This window comes from Ailuropoda melanoleuca, chromosome 5 (assembly GCF_002007445.2).
Source record: "Ailuropoda melanoleuca isolate Jingjing chromosome 5, ASM200744v2, whole genome shotgun sequence".
Classification (NCBI taxonomy): domain Eukaryota; kingdom Metazoa; phylum Chordata; class Mammalia; order Carnivora; family Ursidae; genus Ailuropoda; species Ailuropoda melanoleuca.
The window spans coordinates 48,635,378-48,653,699 of NC_048222.1; the positions used below are offsets into that span (position 1 = coordinate 48,635,378).

The following is an 18,322-nucleotide window of genomic DNA, read 5'->3' on the forward strand; positions in this document are numbered from 1 at the left end:
GAGCCTCTTTTCAATGAATATCTAATGAAGGTAGCTGTTAAATAAAAATGAATGTTATGTATAAAATTGTGAAATGTTATTTTCTACCTTGTAAAGAAAAAATATATCAGTGTGGAATGTATAATTTATAGTCAGGCTGGAAGACTCTGGCAACGCAAATGGCATCAGCCGTGGAGTGGGCAGAAAATCTGAAGTCACCAAGAAAAGCTGGAGGATATTCTAGAGATTGCAAAATAATCCTCGGGGGTTCAGTGTGTTTGCTGAGTAAGGTCCTTGGAAAAACATTCCTGTGGGTTCATATTATTGGCACTCCAAATGAGAGACATAATATCTTCTGCATTTATTGGGCTGAGTTTCTCAATTCTAGTGTGTTGTGTGGCTGCTGCATGCGGCGCTCTAAAATTAACTTTAAAATAACGAGCTGCCGGCCTGGATTTTATTTGGCCTGTACAATATTTTTGAAAATCAGAAATTTGCACATAAAAATCCAGATTTCCAATTTCTCCCAACATGTCGGAAGATCTGCCAATGGTGGGCCTGAATTTTCCTCTCCATAAAGGTTGTCTCCCACGGCCATGAGCTCTGTGGTTTGCCACGGTCCCTAGAAGTCCCTGTTGTTATAGACCCAGGCAACTTTATTTAATTGCCTACTTCCTGGAGGCATCTGGCTTGGGGACCTACATTATCCATTTTCAATTCACTTAGATAAAATTATTTTGACAAAAATAGGTACTTATATCTATTAAGGCATCTCATGCATTCAAGGCATGAAATGCCTTGTGAGGCATTTTATATTATATTATTTCATTTGCTCCTCCCCAAAACCCTTTGAAATAAGTATAATTATTATAACCCCCTAAAAAATATGATTCTGAATCCTGGAGAGGCTGTGTAACTTGCCCATGGTCACACGGTTAGTAAGGAGCCGAGTCAAGATTCAAACCCAAGACTATGCTATCAGTTAAGTTAGGCAAAAGAGAACCTGAAGTTGCAATTACCTGCAGCTGATTTCCTTGGAGAGCAAGAAAGCAATATGGTAGCATAAGAAGGACCATGAGTCAAAGACCCAGGAACCAGGACTGAGAGAATACAGGCTTGCTTTTCTGAGAATCTTACCACTTATTAGTTGGTAACCTTAGGAAGTCCCCTTTCCTCCATTGGCCTGTTTCACAATCTATAAAATGAAGATGGAGAAGGTGAATAAAGATACTTTTATAAAAGTCCCTGATCTGTCTCGCTATTTGGCACCTAATCTGAGAAAGGATTTGTTCCTTTTCTTTGGCTCCCTCTGCTGACACGGAGCAAGAGAACACATTTGTTGCCCAAACCATTTCAGGCTTATTTCAATTATTAATCAAAGGTTTGCCCTTTCCAAGGTCATGGTGGGCACCTGGTTACCTGCCGGGAAAAGTTAGACAAGTAATAATTATAAGTCACTTCCTGATCGCCACTCAGCAGAGCAAAAGAAGTGCAGGTCTAAGTAATTCAAATTTTTATTGTATACGTGGAAATCATCATTATCACCATCATGGAAATAACAAGAGCTAATATTTATTAAGCAGACAATAGGCTGCTCACTCTCTGAAGTACTTTATCTAGTTTTATTTCTACTTTATTCTTAAAGTAACCCAAAGTTACTGTTTATTTTCCTCACTCTGCACTGGGAGGGAAGTTACAATCCAAACCCCTCCTTTTCCAGATGAAGACATCGAGGCCCAGGGGCATTAAGTGAATTACCCGAAGTTATACAGCAGCTGACTGCAGGTAGAGCTAACTCTAGAAGCTAGTCCAGAAATCATTAATTAATTAATTAATTTTGTGTCCAGCTTCTTCAATTTAAAATCTGGCTGAGGAGATAGAACTAATATCTCCTAATAATTAACAGGAGGAAGCATGTAATTAGAAGAACAGATTTTGAGGTTGAAGGGGGCCTTGGAGTCTATCTAGTATGACTTCCTGCTTTGACAGAAGCTTCTCTCCATACCCCTGACAACTGGATACTTAGCAGTTGAGTTGAAACCTGCCTCCAGTCCTAATCTTTTTCCCTGGAGCTACCCAGGATGTATTTAAGCCATCTTCCGTACACAGTCCTCCCAAAATTTGGAAACAACCCTTGTGAACTTATAAAATGTCATGTCTGTGCTAAAATCCCCAAATGTATTTGTCTTTCACGTTACATATAAATTCATTATAAACCTCATTGTCCTCCTCCAGTGGGCTCCAAAGATGGCCTCCTGGTATTTATGTCCTTGTGGAGTCCCTCCCATCCTGAATTTTGGCTGCCCTTTGACCCACATTGGTGGGGCAGAAGTGACTGTGCCAGTTTTGGTGCTAAGCCTTAAGAAAGCCTGACACCTAGCGTCTTTGTGCCCTTGCAAGCTAGCCAACGTGTAACAAGTCTGGCTGCCCTGCTGGGGAGGGTAGGATGCCACACAGAGGATGGAGGCCTCAGTTCTGGGAGTGACGAGGCCATCTTGAATGATTCTGCCCAAGGGCCTCAGGAGTACTTCAGCCCCAGCTGCCAACTGACCGCAGCTGCAAGAGAGTTTCCGAGCAGAATCAAGAGGAGAACCACATAGCCGAGACCAATCAACACACAGAATCATGAGAGAGAAGGATAAAATTTACTAAGCTATTAAATTTGAGTGGTTTGTTTTACACCGATAACTGAAACAAACCCCTCAAAAACTATTTCCAGAACCCAAATTGGTTGTCCAATGCCGAGGACGGAAGGAATAGCGTCTGTTCATCCTGACATTATTAACGCTGCTCTGGACTTACATTACATTTAACGACTGTGTCATCAGATTGAGTGTGTAGCTCGCTGTACAACTCTCGTGTTTGTCACAGGACGGCTGCTTGGCTACTTCTCTCCAGTGTCTTCCTAAAAGGTGTTAGGGACCCATAGAAAAGATTTTGTATCTTTTTCCTTGATAATTTTCATCTTCTCTGTCCTGACTCACCATTCCCGTTCGAAGAGATTTTTAGAAAAAAAGTTTTGCCCTGTTATCTAAGGTAATAATGATCTCTTGTGCCCTCTGCAATCACAGCCATACAATACATATCTTATTCAGATCATTGTGATAAAACTGTCGAGTGGGACCAGGCACATTCAGAGTCCTTCAGCCGGGCACAGAAGACTTCCTGGTGAGTAGGGGTTCTACTGATAGAGCGACACTTTGAGGAAGTGATCATTCCAGCTACAAGGGTGTTTAGTCTGTTGTTCACGAAGCTGCTTTTCTTCTCTTGTCCTTCATAATGACATCGCGGGGCATCTGCCTTCCCTGAACTTTGTGAGTATAACTTTCCAATAAAGTGGTTCCAATTTAGTGTCTGACACGATTGGCTCTTAATCAACTCACGTAGGCTCCTAACAAACACCACTTTATTTTCTACACCGTCAGAAACAATTTGTTTTAGAATTCGAACAGCACAGGTTGGGTGTTAAACACACCTGCGTTGAAAGCCTGGCTATTTTTAATTGTGAACTAAGCCAAATTGTTCAGCTTCTCTGAGCCTCAGTTTCAGCTGTAAAATGAGGACAATAATACTTTCTTTAGCGGTTTGATGTGATGATTAAAACGAGATATTGTACGGAAAGCGTTTATCACCAAGCTCATCTTGTCATACCTCAATGCATGTTGGGTTTCATTATTGTGCCTGCTTTATTATTGTAACAATAAGTTGTTACTCAATCTGTAGTTTCTAAAATTGACCTCTTTTCTTTGCACTTCTCTGAAAATTTGAATAATATATGCCTATCCCTAGTTTTATGGCACCGTGCTGAAGAATATAGCAAACAATAAAAATAGTGCTTCTTTCTATGTGCCATCTGTTAACATTAACCATCTGCCCGAAGCTGTGGGCCTATCCCTTTTCTTCTTCCTGCTCAAAACGCTGATTAAAGTGTGTCCCCCACCCCTGCACCCAACTCATACCTTTTGTGTCCCTAGCATGTTTCACGTGGCTCAACTCATTTGGGGCTCCAACCTACGTCAGACAGAGACCTATGGGGGCCAATCTTGTTCCTGCCATATTTTGCATAGGTTTGTCATCCTGCTATAGGTCTGTCAACCCAGGAGTAGCTTGGGCCAGACCTCGAAGTTATTTAGCTCTGCCAGGATGGGATAGAAAGCCAGTCAACACTAAGAAGTCATGAGATGTAGGGTTCGGGCGCAGGGCTTGGAGAAGTAAGGGGAACTGGGGCACCAGAAAGGGAAATGAAATAGAATTATAGTAGCAAGGATGTGGGTACCAAGTCATAGAACCGGGCACAAAGCTGACATACTGAGATACTAGAAAGTACCAAATCTAGGGTTCCTTACATACCACCCCTAAAACTGGTGGTATCAGATCTTATGTCTGAGATGAATCTGTAAATAGTAATAGGTGGACCCCGGTGATGCTGGCGGTTACTGTGCTGCCCCGGCACAGCCAAGTGATGTCCTCTGAGAGAATGTCCAAGATTCCTGACACTTGCTTATCCCATCCAGTTCTTCCTGCTGGCTTTGAATGAAATCTTGGAGAGCCTTTCTTAACCAATTTCTGAGACTTGGAACATGGCCTTATTGTAAGACTAGATAGAAACCTATCAGATGCCTGCCTTTCAGGAGGATGACGACATTTGACTACAGCTGAGTGGGATCCAGGTCACCGGTGACTCTCTGAGTACTCCAAGTGTCAAGTTTGTGTTAGAACAGATCTCATAAGAGTGGAGAGAGGCAGTGACGGGTTACACTTCACAAGGCAGTCATTTTCAATCCACTTTAACAACCTAAGGGAATGGTACTGGCTATATCTCTTCAGCTGTCTATAGCATCAAGGTGCCCTTAAACGTCACTCAAAAGGCATCTATGACTTTTAGCATTTCTTAACCTTTTAAATAAAAAAAAATACCCCCTCCCATTTTTTTTAAGAGTTAGAGAAATAAACCCCACCCCAAGCCCACCTCCAGACATAACATCTCTTAACATTTTGGAGTGTGAGCTAGCTTCTCTCTGCCCTCCTCTCCTCCCTCCATCCTTCCTTCTTGTCCTCTTCCTTCTCTTTCTCTCCTTGGACCTCAAGGTCAGAGAGTTGAGTTATTTATACTTCTCAGTCATGGCACATTATCAACAATTGCATGTCCTTGGCTTTGCTTCTGTTTTATTTTATTATTCTCCCCCTTCATCCTGAATCTTTATTCCCAGTCCTCACTCCTGCCACTGGTAGCCATTCTAAGATGTTATATTCTTGTGTTTGTATGCATCATTGAAGAATATATTGTATTTATGTATTTTTAAATTTACATAAAAGGTACTTGCTATAGGTCTTGTTCTGTTTCTTTTTATGTTTTATCTCAGCACTATTTCTATGATCTATTTAGAGTTCGAGATGTCCACCTGGCTCCCTGCTAACCGCTGCATGGTGATTGGTAACGTGCGTCCACCACATTTCATTTATCTATTTCCTGAGTCACGGACTTTTAGATTATTTCTAACATCCTGCTGTCAAAAACAACACAGTAAACATCCCCATGCGTATGTCCCTATGGATCTGATTTCCAGAGGTATATGGACAGGGGTGAGCCTGCAGAGTCATAGGCATAGAAATATCAACTACAACTAAATGCTTCTAGGTTGTTCTACTTAAATGGTCATGACAGAGGTTCCTGGCTGGCTCAATCGGTAGAGCATGTAACTCTTGATCTTGGGGTCGTGAGTTCAAGCCTCACGTTGGGTGTAGAGCTTACTTAAAAAAAAAACTAATCTAAATGATCATAACATTCTTTTTATTTGAGAAACGACTTGCATACTGTAAAATTCTCTCTTTTAAGGTGTATAATTCAGTGGTGTTAGAGAGTTCACAGGGTTGTGCATCTAATTCCAGAACATTTCCAGCACCTCCAAAAGAAATCTGGTAACTATTAGCAGCCACTCTCCCCTTTCTCTTCCTGTGGACCACGTTCATCTGCTTTGTTTCTTAAATTCCACATATGAGTGAAATCATATGATATTTGTCTTTCTCTGACTTATTTTGTTAATTTTCTCTATTGTTTTTCTATTTCTCATTTCATTAATTTTTACTCTAGTCCTTATTATTTCATTCCTTTTGCTTGCTCTTAGTTTTGCTTTTTTTCGATTCCAGTGGAGTTACTGTTGCTCTGAGGTTAGCTTGACCTTCTCTTTCAGTGTCTTAAGGCAGATTAGGTTGTTGATTGGAGAGCTTTCTCTCTTACACATTTACAGCTATAAACCTTCCTCTGTTCATTGCTTTCACTGTATCCCATAAATTTCCATATGTCGTGTTTTCATTTTCATTCATCTCAAAATTTCTTCTAATTCCCTTTGTGATTTCTTCTTTAACCCATTGATTATGTAATAGTGTGTTGTTTAATTTACATGCATTAGTGAATTTCCCAAATTTCCTAGTTATTGATTTTTAATTTCATTTCATTGTGGTCAGAGAACATATTTTGCGTGATTTCAATCCCTTCAAATTTATTGGCCTACCTATGGTCTGTCCTGGAGAATTTTTCATGTGCACTTGAGAAGAATAGATATTCTGCTGTTTTATGGGGTGAGTGCTCTATGGATATCTGTTAGGCCTATTTGGTTTATGGTGTTGTTCAAGATTTTTATTTCCTTGCTGATCTTCTGTCTAGTTGTTCTGTCCGTTGTTGAAAGTGACGTATTGGCCTATTTAACTCTAATTGTTGACTTGTCTACTTCTCTCTTTAATTCTGTAAGCTTTTGCTTCATGTATTTTGGAGTTCTATTTTTAAGTACATGTAGGTTTATACTTATGTCTTCTTGATAGATGGACTCTTTTATCATCTTTAAATGTTCTCCTTGTCTCTAGTAACACTTTTGCATTAAAACCCATTTTTCTGATTTTAGTTTATACACTTCTCTTTTGATTATTGTTCACATGGTGTATATCTTTTTCCATTGTTTTATTTTCAACATACCTTTTGCTTTCAATCTAAAGTGCGTCTTTTGTGGAGAGTATATAATTGAACAATATTTTTGAATTCATTCTTCCACTCTCCATCTTCCCACTTCAGTGTTTAATCTATTTACATTTAATGTAGTTACTAAAAAGGTAGAATTTACAACAGCTATTTTGTTCTCTGTTTTCTATACGTCTGATGTCTTTTCTGTTCTTTTATTCCTCCATTCCTGCCTTCTTTTGCGTTAAACTTATTTTTTAGTTCACCATTTTCTCTTGTTTCTTTAATATTTTTTTAGTTATTTTTGTAATGGTTACCTTGGAAATTACAATAAATTTATTAATTTGTAACGATCTAGTTCTGATGAATACCCACTTGATTTCAATATTGTAAAAAACTTAGCTCCAATATAGCTTCATTCTCTCCCCATTTTGTGCCATTGTTATACAAATTACATACTTATACATTATAAAGCCATCAATGGAGCCTCGTAATTATTGAATTACACAGTTCTGTTTTAAAATAGACTGTGGGAGGGGCCCCTGGGTGGCTCAGTCAGTTAAGTGGCCAACTCTGGATTTCAGCTCAGGTCATGCTCTCAGGGTTGTGAGATCCAGCCCCACATCGGGCTCCCTGCTCAGCAAGGAGTCTGCTTGAGATTCTCTCCCTCTCCCTCTGTCCCTCTTCCTGCTTGTGTGCTCTTTCTGTCTCTAAGATAAATGGATAAATCTTTTTTAAAAATAAAATAAAATAGACCATGGGAAAAAAAAGTTACAAACAAAAACACATGCGTGCTGCCTTTTACATTTACCTACATAAAGTTACCTTTACTAGTCTGTTTCTTCACATGGATTTGGTTACTGTCTAATGTCCTTTAATTTCGCCCTGACAGATTTCCTTTAGCATTTCAAGTAGTGCAGATCTGTTAGTGGCAAACTCTCTCAGCTTTTGTTTATCTGGGTAAGTAAGTCTTAACTTTCCTTCACTTTAAAGGATAGTTTTCCTGGACATAGAATTCTTGGTTTATAGTTTTTTTCTTTCATTACTTTGAATTTACTATCCCACTAACTTATGGTCTCTATAGTTTCTAATGAGAAATCAGCAGTTAATATTTTTAAAGAGTTCTTTTATTATTTTTATTTATACACAGTGAACTGCACAGATTTTTAAGTGTAAGGTTTGATAAGTTTTGACATATGTATACGTCTATATAATCTCTACTCAATCAAAAACTGTAAAACTTCCACATTTACGAGAAATTTCCTCCAGCCCTTTTCTAACCAATACTGCTGTCCCCTCTGCAGCAGTTCTACTCTGATTTCTTTTTTTTTTTTTTAAGATTTTATTTATTTATTCGACAGAGACAGAGACAGCGAGAGAGGGAACACAAGCAGGGGGAGTGGGAGAGGAAGAAGCAGGCTCATAGTGGAGGAGCCTGATGTGGGGCTCGATCCCAGAATGCTGGGATCACACCCTGAGCTGAAGGCAGACGCTTAACTGCTGTGCCACCCAGGCGCCTCCTACTCTGCTTTCTTTCTCCTGTCCTTGAGTGCTATAAAAATAGAATCCTGTATTATGTACTTTTTATGTTTGATTTTTTTTTACACTGCACATTTTAAGATTTATCCAAGGTGTGGCATGTATGATAACTTTTTTTTTATTGTTGACTAATGTTTTATTGTGAAAATATACCACAAAGTATATATCCATTTTCCTGTTGATGGACATTTGGATTTTTTCCAGATAGGGCTATAATGAATAAAGATGCTATGAACATTCTTTTTTTTTACTTGAGACAGAGACTGAGTGAGAAAGAGAGAAGGAGAGGGAAAGAGTGTGGGCACGAGTGGGGGGAGGGGCAGAGAGAGAAAGAAGCAGACTCCTGCTGAGCAAGAAGCCTGATGCAGGGCTGGATCCCAGCACCCTGAGATCATGACCTGAGCCGAAGGCAGACATTTAAATGATTGATCCCTCCCAGGCACCCCTGAACATTCTCATATAAGGTTTTTAGGTGGACATATTTCCTGTTTTACTTGGGTAAATACTTGAGAGTAAAATGCATGGTTATGGGATATATGTATGTTTAACTTTATAAAAAACACTTTTAAAAGTAAGTACCACTTTACACTTCCACTGATAATATATGGGTTCAGCTACCGTTATTTGATGTTGTCCAGTCTATTTTGGAATTAGCCATTCTAGTGCCTGTAACATAACATATTGTTGTGATTTTAATTTGAACTTCACTGATATTCTTATTGTCCATTCATATATATTCCTTAATAAAGTGTCCATGTAAGTCCTTAGCTCATTTTAAAAATTGATCTATCTTTTTTATTGAGTTGAAAGAGTACTTTAGATATTCTGGGTACAATTTCTTTGTTAGCTAATAGGCATTACAAATATTTTTTCCCTAGTCTGTGGTGTTTTTTTAAAGATTTTATTTATTTATTTGACAGAGAGAGAGAGAGAGAGAGAGCATGAGAGAGAGCACAAGTAGGGGGAGTGGCAGAGGGAGAGGGAGAAGGCTCTCAGCAGGGACCCTGACATGGAGCTCAATCCCAGGACCCTGGGACCATGACCTGAGTCAAAGGCAGATGTTTAACTGATTGAGCCACCCAGGCAACCCACACATTCATTTTCTTAATGGTGTCTTTTAATGGGTAGAGGTTTTAAATTTTGCAGAAGTACAATTAGTCTATTTTTTATTGTTTTATATTCTTTTACAAGATCTTTTTCAATCCTAAAGTTGTAAATATATCTGTGCATGTTTTATTCTAGAAGCTTTATAGTTTTAGCTTTTATGTTTAAGTCAATGATTCATCTTGAATTAGTTTTGTATTATGTTACTATGAAGTAGGAGTCAAGGTTTCCTTTTTTCTTGTTTTCATTACTGGTTTTTGTTTGTTTGTTTGTTTGTTTTAAACTTGTGTCCTTTCTCTTTAGGATTGCATGGGCTCCTCTACTGAAAATCAATTTGCTGCATAAATGTGGATCAAAGTCTGTATTCTCTATTTTGTTTCATTAATCTATTTGTCCCTCCTTATGTTAATAGCACATTGTCCATAGCTTTATAGAAAGTGTTGAAATTAGTGTAAGTCCTCCTACTTTGTTCCTTTTTTCATTTGTTTTGGCTCTTCCAGTTTCTTTTCTTTGTGCATACATGTTAGACTATGAACTTCCCTTTTAGAACTGCTTTTGCTGCATCCCACAACTTTTGGTATATTTCCATTTTCATGTGCTTTTTTGATTTCTGCTTTGACCCATTGGTTGTTAGTAGTATGTTGTTTAATCTCCACAAATGGTGAATTTTCCAGTTTTCTTCATGTAATTAATTTCTAGTTTCATATCATTGTGATCAGAAAGATGCTTGACATGACTTCAATCCTCTTAAATTTATTAAGGCTTGTTTTGTGGCCTACTATATGATCTATCCTGGAAAAATCTTCCACGTGCCTTTGAGAAGAATGTATATTCTATTGCTTTTGGTTGGAATGGTTTGTGTCTATCTGTTAAGTCTCTCTGGTATAACATGTTGTTTAAGGCCAGTGTTTAATTATTGATTTTCTGTCTGGATGATCTATCCCTTGGTGTAAGAGAGGGTATTAAAATTCCCTGTCATTGTACTGGTGTCTATTTCTCCCTTAAATTCTGTTAATATTTGCTTTATATATTTAGGTGCTCCTATATTGGGTGCATAAATATTTACAAATATTATATCATTTTGTTGGGTTGACCTTTTTATTATTATGTAACACCCATCCTTGTCTATTATTAAAGTCTTTATTTTAATGTCTATTTTGTCTGACATAAATATGGCTACTCTAGCTTTCTCTTGGGTTCCACTTGCATGCAATGTCTTTTTCCATCCCTTCACTTTCCGTCTGTGTGGGTTCTTACATCTAAAGTGAGTCACTTGTAGGCAGCATAGAGATAAGGTCTTGTTTTTTGTTTGTTTGTTTTTTAATCCATTCAGCCACTCTATATTTTTTGATTGGAGAATTTAATCCATTTATATTTAAAGTAATTATTGATAGGTATGTACTTGTTGCCATATTGTTAATTGTTCATTAGTATTTTTTCATTCCTCCTTCTTCCTTTGTGGTTTGATGGTTTTCTTTGGTGGTATACTTAATATTCTTTTCTCTTTATCTTTTGTGTTTTTACTATAGGTTTTTGCTTTGTAGTGACCATGAGGCTTACATATAACAAATTATCTGGAAGACTCTATTTTAAGTTGATAACAACTCACATTTGATTCCATTCTAAAGCTCCAGAAGATACGTATAACCAAGAATTATTACATTATGGAGGGTAAGAGAAGAGCTCCTAACTAAATTCTGATTTCCTTATTCCATGTTTTCAAACTACAACATATTGTAATGACATTAATAAAAATGGCAGCTGCTATAGCAGCACCAGTTCATATTTATTGAATACATATCATGAGCATGGAATTGTTCTACAAGCTTCACATTGGTTATCTCTCTATTATTATACCTACTTAATAGATAAGTAAACTAAGGCTAAGTAACTTGACTACCGTACTAGTAACTAAAATTCTGAGGAGCCAGGATTTGAACCCAGGGAGTCTGATTCCATAATCCATTCTTTCAGTCATTCAACTAATATTTAGTGAGCAACTACCATGTTCCACGCGCTAGGGCAGTTGTGGTGAATAAAACAGTGGTGGTCACCCTACTCAGACATGGGATTTGCATTCCACCTCTGCCACTCTTGCACTCTGGACCTTGGTGCAAATCATTTAGGCCTCTGAGCCTCAGTTTCCTCATCTCTAAATGGGGATAATAATCTACTTGTCCAGCTGTTCTGAGAGTCTTACAAAATACTAAATGTGAACATGCTTTGCAAACTGTAAGACACTACACAAGAATTATGTGTTAATAACATATTATAGCATCTCTGGAACTTATGGTGTCTAGGCCCTAGGACCTCCCTGCTTCTTTCTCAGGTCAGGAAGTCCATTTCCTGCTTAATGTTTGAGAAGGGGGGAGAAGGGCCAAGATGTGTACAATCCTCCTGGCTGTAGGTCTGGCCTCTGGAGTATCCCTCGCAAACTCTAGAACTCTCAAGGCTCTCCTTATTCTCCATCCCTACTCCTGGGTTCAGTCTGCCCTTCGATCCATTATCTTCAGACCCCAGGGGCAGAGAGTTGAGAAACACAAGGGAGACGTTGCATTGTAACTGGGCTCTGGGACACCAGGCGGGTGGGGTGGGGAGCAGTCTAGAGGGAGGAGGTAAGAGGCAAGGCCTACCTATTCATTAAGCACGATTCCTAGAGCCCAGGATACTTTTAGTAGTCCATGAAAATGTTTTAATGTTCTCTAACATCATATGAAAAAAATATATATGTAATCTATAATCTAGCTTGCTACCAGTATAATCATAAACATGATTTATTTTTAAAAAATCTGTAAGGGAAGGGGCCCACAAAGGCAAAACTGCCTAAAGTCCACAAATGACACATCTAGAGGGAGACAGAGTTAAACTGTGCTTGGGCAGCATCTCCATCCACACACAGTTCCCTGGGTTCTCTCAGCTCATTCAACTCTTTTATTTGTGTTCAGTTCATATGGAGGCCTTTCTTTCCTTAATATAGAGATAGTTTCTCTTAGATAAGAGCTAGTCCATTTCCAGCAACAAGTAAGAGGTTGGAGCTTGGTGGATCAGTCTATCTACCTACCTACCTACCTATCATCTATTTACCTACTTATTTTTTTTAAAGATTTTATTTATTTATTCAACAGAGATAGAGACAGCCAGCGAGAGAGGGAACACAAGCAGGGGGAGTGAGAGAGGAAGAAACAGGCTCATAGCAGAGGAGCCTGATGTGGGGCTCGATCCCACAATGCCGGGATCACGCCCTGAGCCAAAGGCAGACGATTAACCGCTGTGCCACCCAGGCGCCCCAACCTACTTATTTTTATAGAGACTTAGAGAGTCAACCCAGTAACTAACCCAGAACTAACATTGCTTCTCTCCATTTGCTGTGATCAGTAAATATGTTATCTCAGAGAACTTAAACTCCCAGCTTGAGAACTGATATACATCTCTTTGTGAGTGATGTTTGGTGGGTTAAGTAGTTCTGTTTAACCTACCTAATTAATTTATTAAGAAGTCTTTGGAAAATTACTTGAGACTGAACTACAGTGATCTTTGGTAGGCTCTGTCCTCGAATCTCATCCTTTCACAAAAATGTTCATCAACAGCTTGTCCCAAGTCCTTTATCAATGGCTTTCAAATTATGTTCTGAAGATCTCTTACGCACACACACACACATACAGTTTCTTCTCAGAGACCCTTCAGTATTAGGCTAGGGGGCAGATGGGGGGGGTGTATGACCATACACAGGCAGGGTGAAACTTCTATTCCTTACCCCACCCTCTTTCTATTTATAGTAGCTTTGGTTTACTAGTGGTTACCATATAAGATTTTATTTGAACAATAGGTTCGAGTGGCTAAATAAAACTTGTAAACCATTCTGTTTAACTGGAAATTGTAAATCTTTTCCATGATGATATTTTTGAGTACTGATGTGTCTTTATATAAGATGTATGTGTGTGTGTGTGTGTGTGTGTCTGCGTGTGTCGGTGTGTGTGTAAGGAATTTAAAAGAAACAATAATTTATATCTTAAGGATCAGATTTAAAATGTGGCATTTCTACTTTGCTTAGCCTGTTCAACAGCTGAGTATTAACTCTGGTTCCTACTGGTTAGAAAAGTCCTACAACATTTGACATCCTTTGAGATCTCAACAGGTTGGGGAATCATGGAGAAATTTATTTTTCGCATTAAAATAAATGCTTCTACTAAGTTTTGTGATTGACAAGGAAGGGGGGATGTTAAAATTCCAGCTCCTAAAGGATCAATATAAAAAATAGGTTATTTGGTTCTACTTGACTTCTGATACAGATCATTCAACCACAAAGACATTCTCTGACATAAGAACCCACCACAGGCAAACCCACTTGTGAACTGGGGGGGAGGGAGAATTTAAATGTGAGCACCTAGAACAAGAGGACTTGTTTTTCCATTTGAAAAAGCCATCCTGGGGTTGATTTCCTAAGTGTGCATTTCCTCTTCATGGTCCTGGTCATTAATCACCAGTTAGTGTTTAATGAGCACCTGCATGGAACATAGATCCCACAACCAACCTGAAAACTCAAAATTTCGGTTGCCTCTTCCTCTAATAATTATAATCCACCCCCAGAGATTGGTCCTCACTTTTTTGGCATTTTTGTTTTTGCAGAACTTGAATCAGTGCACAGGGCTTCAATGTCTTTTCTTATTCCTCCCCTCGCCTTTTCTCAAATCCAGAATCTCTCAACCCCTGCACGATTGCCATTTTGTGCTGAGTAATTATTGTGGGGAGGTGGCCAGCTGTCCTGTCCTTTGTAGGAATTTTAGCAGCATCTTGACTTCTACCCACTAGATACTAGTAACTCTCCCGCCCCAGTTGTGACAACCAAAAATCTCTCCAGACATTGCCAAATATCCCCTCGCAGGGGTGGTGGGAGGGGGTAAAGCTGCCCCCTATTGAGAACCACTGCTCTCAAATCTATGAGGATCCTAAGCCTGAGAATCCTACCAGAAATCACCTGGCCACCACCAGACATGGTTCTCAAAGGAAACTTAGACACACGTAATTTAACCAAGTCAGTGCTCTCGACCCCCGCTGTACGTTTGAATCACTGCAATATTTACAAATGATTAGCTGGTCATTAGTATGTTTTAAAAGCTCACCAGGAGATTTCAATTTGTAGACAGGAGAAACGTGTGCTTAACAGTCATAATACTCGTAAAAACTTAAAAAACAAAGCCACCAATTTTATTTCAAATAGGAAACATCCAGGTAGTTTCAGAGCAAGAAAAAAAATTCCTTGTTGGTAGACTACAGAACAGGGACCACTGGAGACATATCACATTTACTTTTTGTTCTGTGATCATCGCAAAGCAATTGGGAACATGGATACGTCTGGGAATGCCGGGCTTTTTAACTGTTTGACTGAAGGTGCTTCATTTGACGGAGAGCAATTTCTCTGGTGCCTGTAACTCACAGAGACTTGTCACCGAAGTGCCATCAATTAGGGAACTTCACAGGGAAGAGGCTGACCAAGGGGAAATTCCCCAAATGTATTGTTGGTGATTGGCACGGAAGGAGGGCGAGACTTGGGAAGGGAGGCCGTCTGATGTTTTTCGACACATGAAAAATATGATCAAATTACTACCTCTTTCCTTTGTTAGTGTTTCAGTAATGGCAGGAATAAAACCACACAATGAAGGTCTTTATATTTTAGGATCCCAGGAACATTATATCCAGAAGGTGTACACATTTTGGCAGCTGCCAATGCCACGTCTTCTGGCCAGCCAAGGAGGGCTGGCAGAGATTCTTGACTAGTTACTGATCTTCTGAAAGGTGAGGGATGCGTTAGATGAGGTTCAACTTTCCATGTGACCTTAGGCAACTCACTTAACTTCCCTGAGACTTTGTTTCCTTATTGGACAAAATGGGCAACATGGCATTTACCTCAGACGGTCACTCTGAGGATTAAATTAGATAATACATGTGAAAGTGTTTTTATGAATTGTAAAGCCCAATAAGGTAACAGTATCTTTCCAGGGACCTCCTATCCTGAAGATTCCCCTAGATCAGGATCCCATGGCTTCCAGTTTTGGCTTCTAGGGCATGTGTAGAATAATGGATGAGTGCAGCCATTGACTTAACTTGTCAAATGTCTGTCCTCAAGTGGACAATTAGGGAAATACATTTGAGTTAAAAATACAAGGTGATGTAATTTCCATGACTGAAGTTACAGTTGTATTTTAGGTTATTATATACCAAAGACAAGAAAATTAATTGGTGCCCTCTAAAATGCAAAGAGCAAGAGATTAATCTGATAAATGGTTTCCATTAAAAAAATTCCATTTGGTTTCCCAAATTTATCTTGTCTCCTGAGGTTTCTGAATGCCACAGTGTCCTTCCCCTGCGCTTTCCAGCTGTATTCTACTGTTTCCTATATCCCTAGGCTTGAAGAATATCTGTATTTATGCAAATATAGTGGCACAACGTAACTACAGAGTTAACCTATTAGCTCCCTAACTCATGGACATATTAATTGAAATCAAAATTAATTGAAATGCTTTGTCTTTCAATTTAGTTTCGGTTGATACTCAAAACATGATCTTGGTGGAAAAACAAGGCTTTCGTAATGCTGTTTCATACAGGTAGTGCAGCTGAGACCATCCAAATAAGTCCATGGTCAAGGGTCTACGTTATCAGTGCTCGCCTAGTAATAAGCATTCCCGTGAAAGGATGAAGCAAACAGAGCAGGAGATAAGGCTGTTTCAGGGGACGGTCAGTGCTATCTTGGGGGAAACCGATGAAGCAGAGGCCAGCGTTTGCAAACTTTCACTTGAATGCTTTTACAATTAGGTGCCTCACATGGCTAGCAGAGAAAATTGGGCGATTCCATCTGAGTCTTATGAGAACGCAGACACGTGGGCGCCATCTTTGCTGAAGAGAACGCTAGTGCAGCCGATTGTAAACCCCGAACCGAGCACTATTACATTCTCACACTAAGTTCATATTTGTCTAGTTTGTCCTCAGATTGTTCTGTCTCGAAGTCTGGCTCAGGATCTGGGTGGTGGATTTCAATGACAAGAACGTAGATGAGGCCTCCAATGACAGCGCCAACCATAGGGCCCACTACAGGAATCCACCAGAAGTTATTTCCCGCTCTGAAATCAAACAAGAAGTTAGTGATGTGCTACTCAGATCTTCCCCTGGTATTACTAGCTATTCAGTAGCAAGCCAGCCTTTCTCATGCTCATGGTTCCCTTTTAACTCAGCAAGAGCTAAGTATAAGGGCATTCACTGTAGCTTTGTAAGCATCAGCCTAGATTTTTCATATACCTGATTTCGGATGATCTAGTCCATTGTCCTATTAGTACCCGTGGAAGAATACGTCTCATTTATTTTCTTTTCAGGAAATAGAGTCCCTGAACCCACTGTCAAAATTGAAGGCATCTAGGGACAGTGCTGGTCGATTATTCAGGAACTGCCTTTCCCTCATCCTGAAATGATGAGTCCTGGGGATTATGAATGGAAGGATGTGGAGAGGTTCTTAGGTAACATTGGTCTAGGAGGGCACTCACAAAATAAACAGTCAGGAAATGTTTGTCAATGAATGAATTAAAAAAATGAAAGGTCTATATAAGAATTACCTACTAAATAAATTTAATTTCATGCTTATTTTTTGAGGTCAGAGCTTAAAGCTACTCTCTGATAAGGCTTTCCTGCCGTGATTCTCTGTCTTCTGCAGAAGTCCTCAATGACAGTACATTATACTAGGAGCACAGTTCCGGGAGAAAGCAGGTCCCTTCGTAAATTGTCACCATCTTTTTCGGAGACAGGAAATCCATTAAATAACTCCATGGGAAGAAACGCAATGCTCAGAAGCAAGCAAAATTATGCAATAATACTGTAGTATTATTTAAGGATTTATCCATTTCAGATAAAACTCTTCAAAGCAAGGGAATGATAAACACCAACACTGAGGATAATGGGAGGAGGCAGGGGAAACAGCAGGAGCACACGCACGTCCTTGAGGACTTCACAGTTGGGGAAAGGCTCATGGCTGTTCTTTTTATCATTATGCTTAATAACCACATATATGTTCCAGGTGGCCTGTTGTTTGTATCACATTTGGATTAGAAAGGATAATAAAGGAACTAAGCCCTGCGCTTGACCTTCATTCTTCCCTCTGCATGGTGATCCCTCCTACCTGGACCATCCCCAGAAACCTTAGCCCAGGAATGCAGGCTCGGGGGCAGAGCACTGAGGGTGAGGACAGCAGCCACCAGATGTCACCCTTACTGCGTAGGAGCTAGGACGCTGCACTTCGCTGCTCTCTCAGTGCCCCCAAATCCAGGAGGGGAGAGCCCCCATCCATATCCAGGAGGGCTTTCCTATGAGAGGCACATGGGCTTTAAAGAGCTCGGAGCCTTCTCTTTGGTAAACACAAGAAGCAAGTATAAGCCACCTTATTTGTCTCTCGTTTCCTTTCTTTCGTCATGATTTAACCGCGAATCTCACTGTCCTTTAACAGATTCCGGTCCCAGGTAGCTGCCAGGACATACGTCCTCCTTTCACCGGTCGGACTCTTCCTTCTGTCGGGGCTGAACGTGTTGTGCCAGGGTCACAGATAGGAAAATGGATGCCCTCGCACATGGCTTCCTGCCTGGACTGATCTTACGTGTCCACAGAGTCATCTGCACGCCATAATTTGGGGGATGCCAGGACAATGCCTGTGTTACTTGCTTAAGGTACATGTCATCATCAGGGATTCATTCCTTTGGGTAAAGTATTTAA

The 18,322-nt window shown here is 39.7% G+C and overlaps 1 protein-coding gene across 2 annotated transcripts in view; it reads right to left on the reverse strand.

Annotated features, from left to right (window-relative positions):
* The window catches only part of AQP9 (aquaporin 9), a 71,390-nt gene that overhangs the window by 13,493 nt on the left and 39,575 nt on the right, over positions 1-18,322 (reverse strand). Inside the window, exon 6 of one of the 2 annotated variants that reach the window (XM_002920668.4) lies at positions 14,758-16,689. The exons of the other annotated variant lie outside the window; for it this stretch is intronic. Within the exon in view, the coding sequence (XP_002920714.1) occupies positions 16,515-16,689 (175 nt within the window). The 3' untranslated portion in view covers positions 14,758-16,514. Of the gene's footprint in view, positions 1-14,757; positions 16,690-18,322 lie in introns of those variants that run through there. 2 annotated transcript variants of the gene reach the window in all.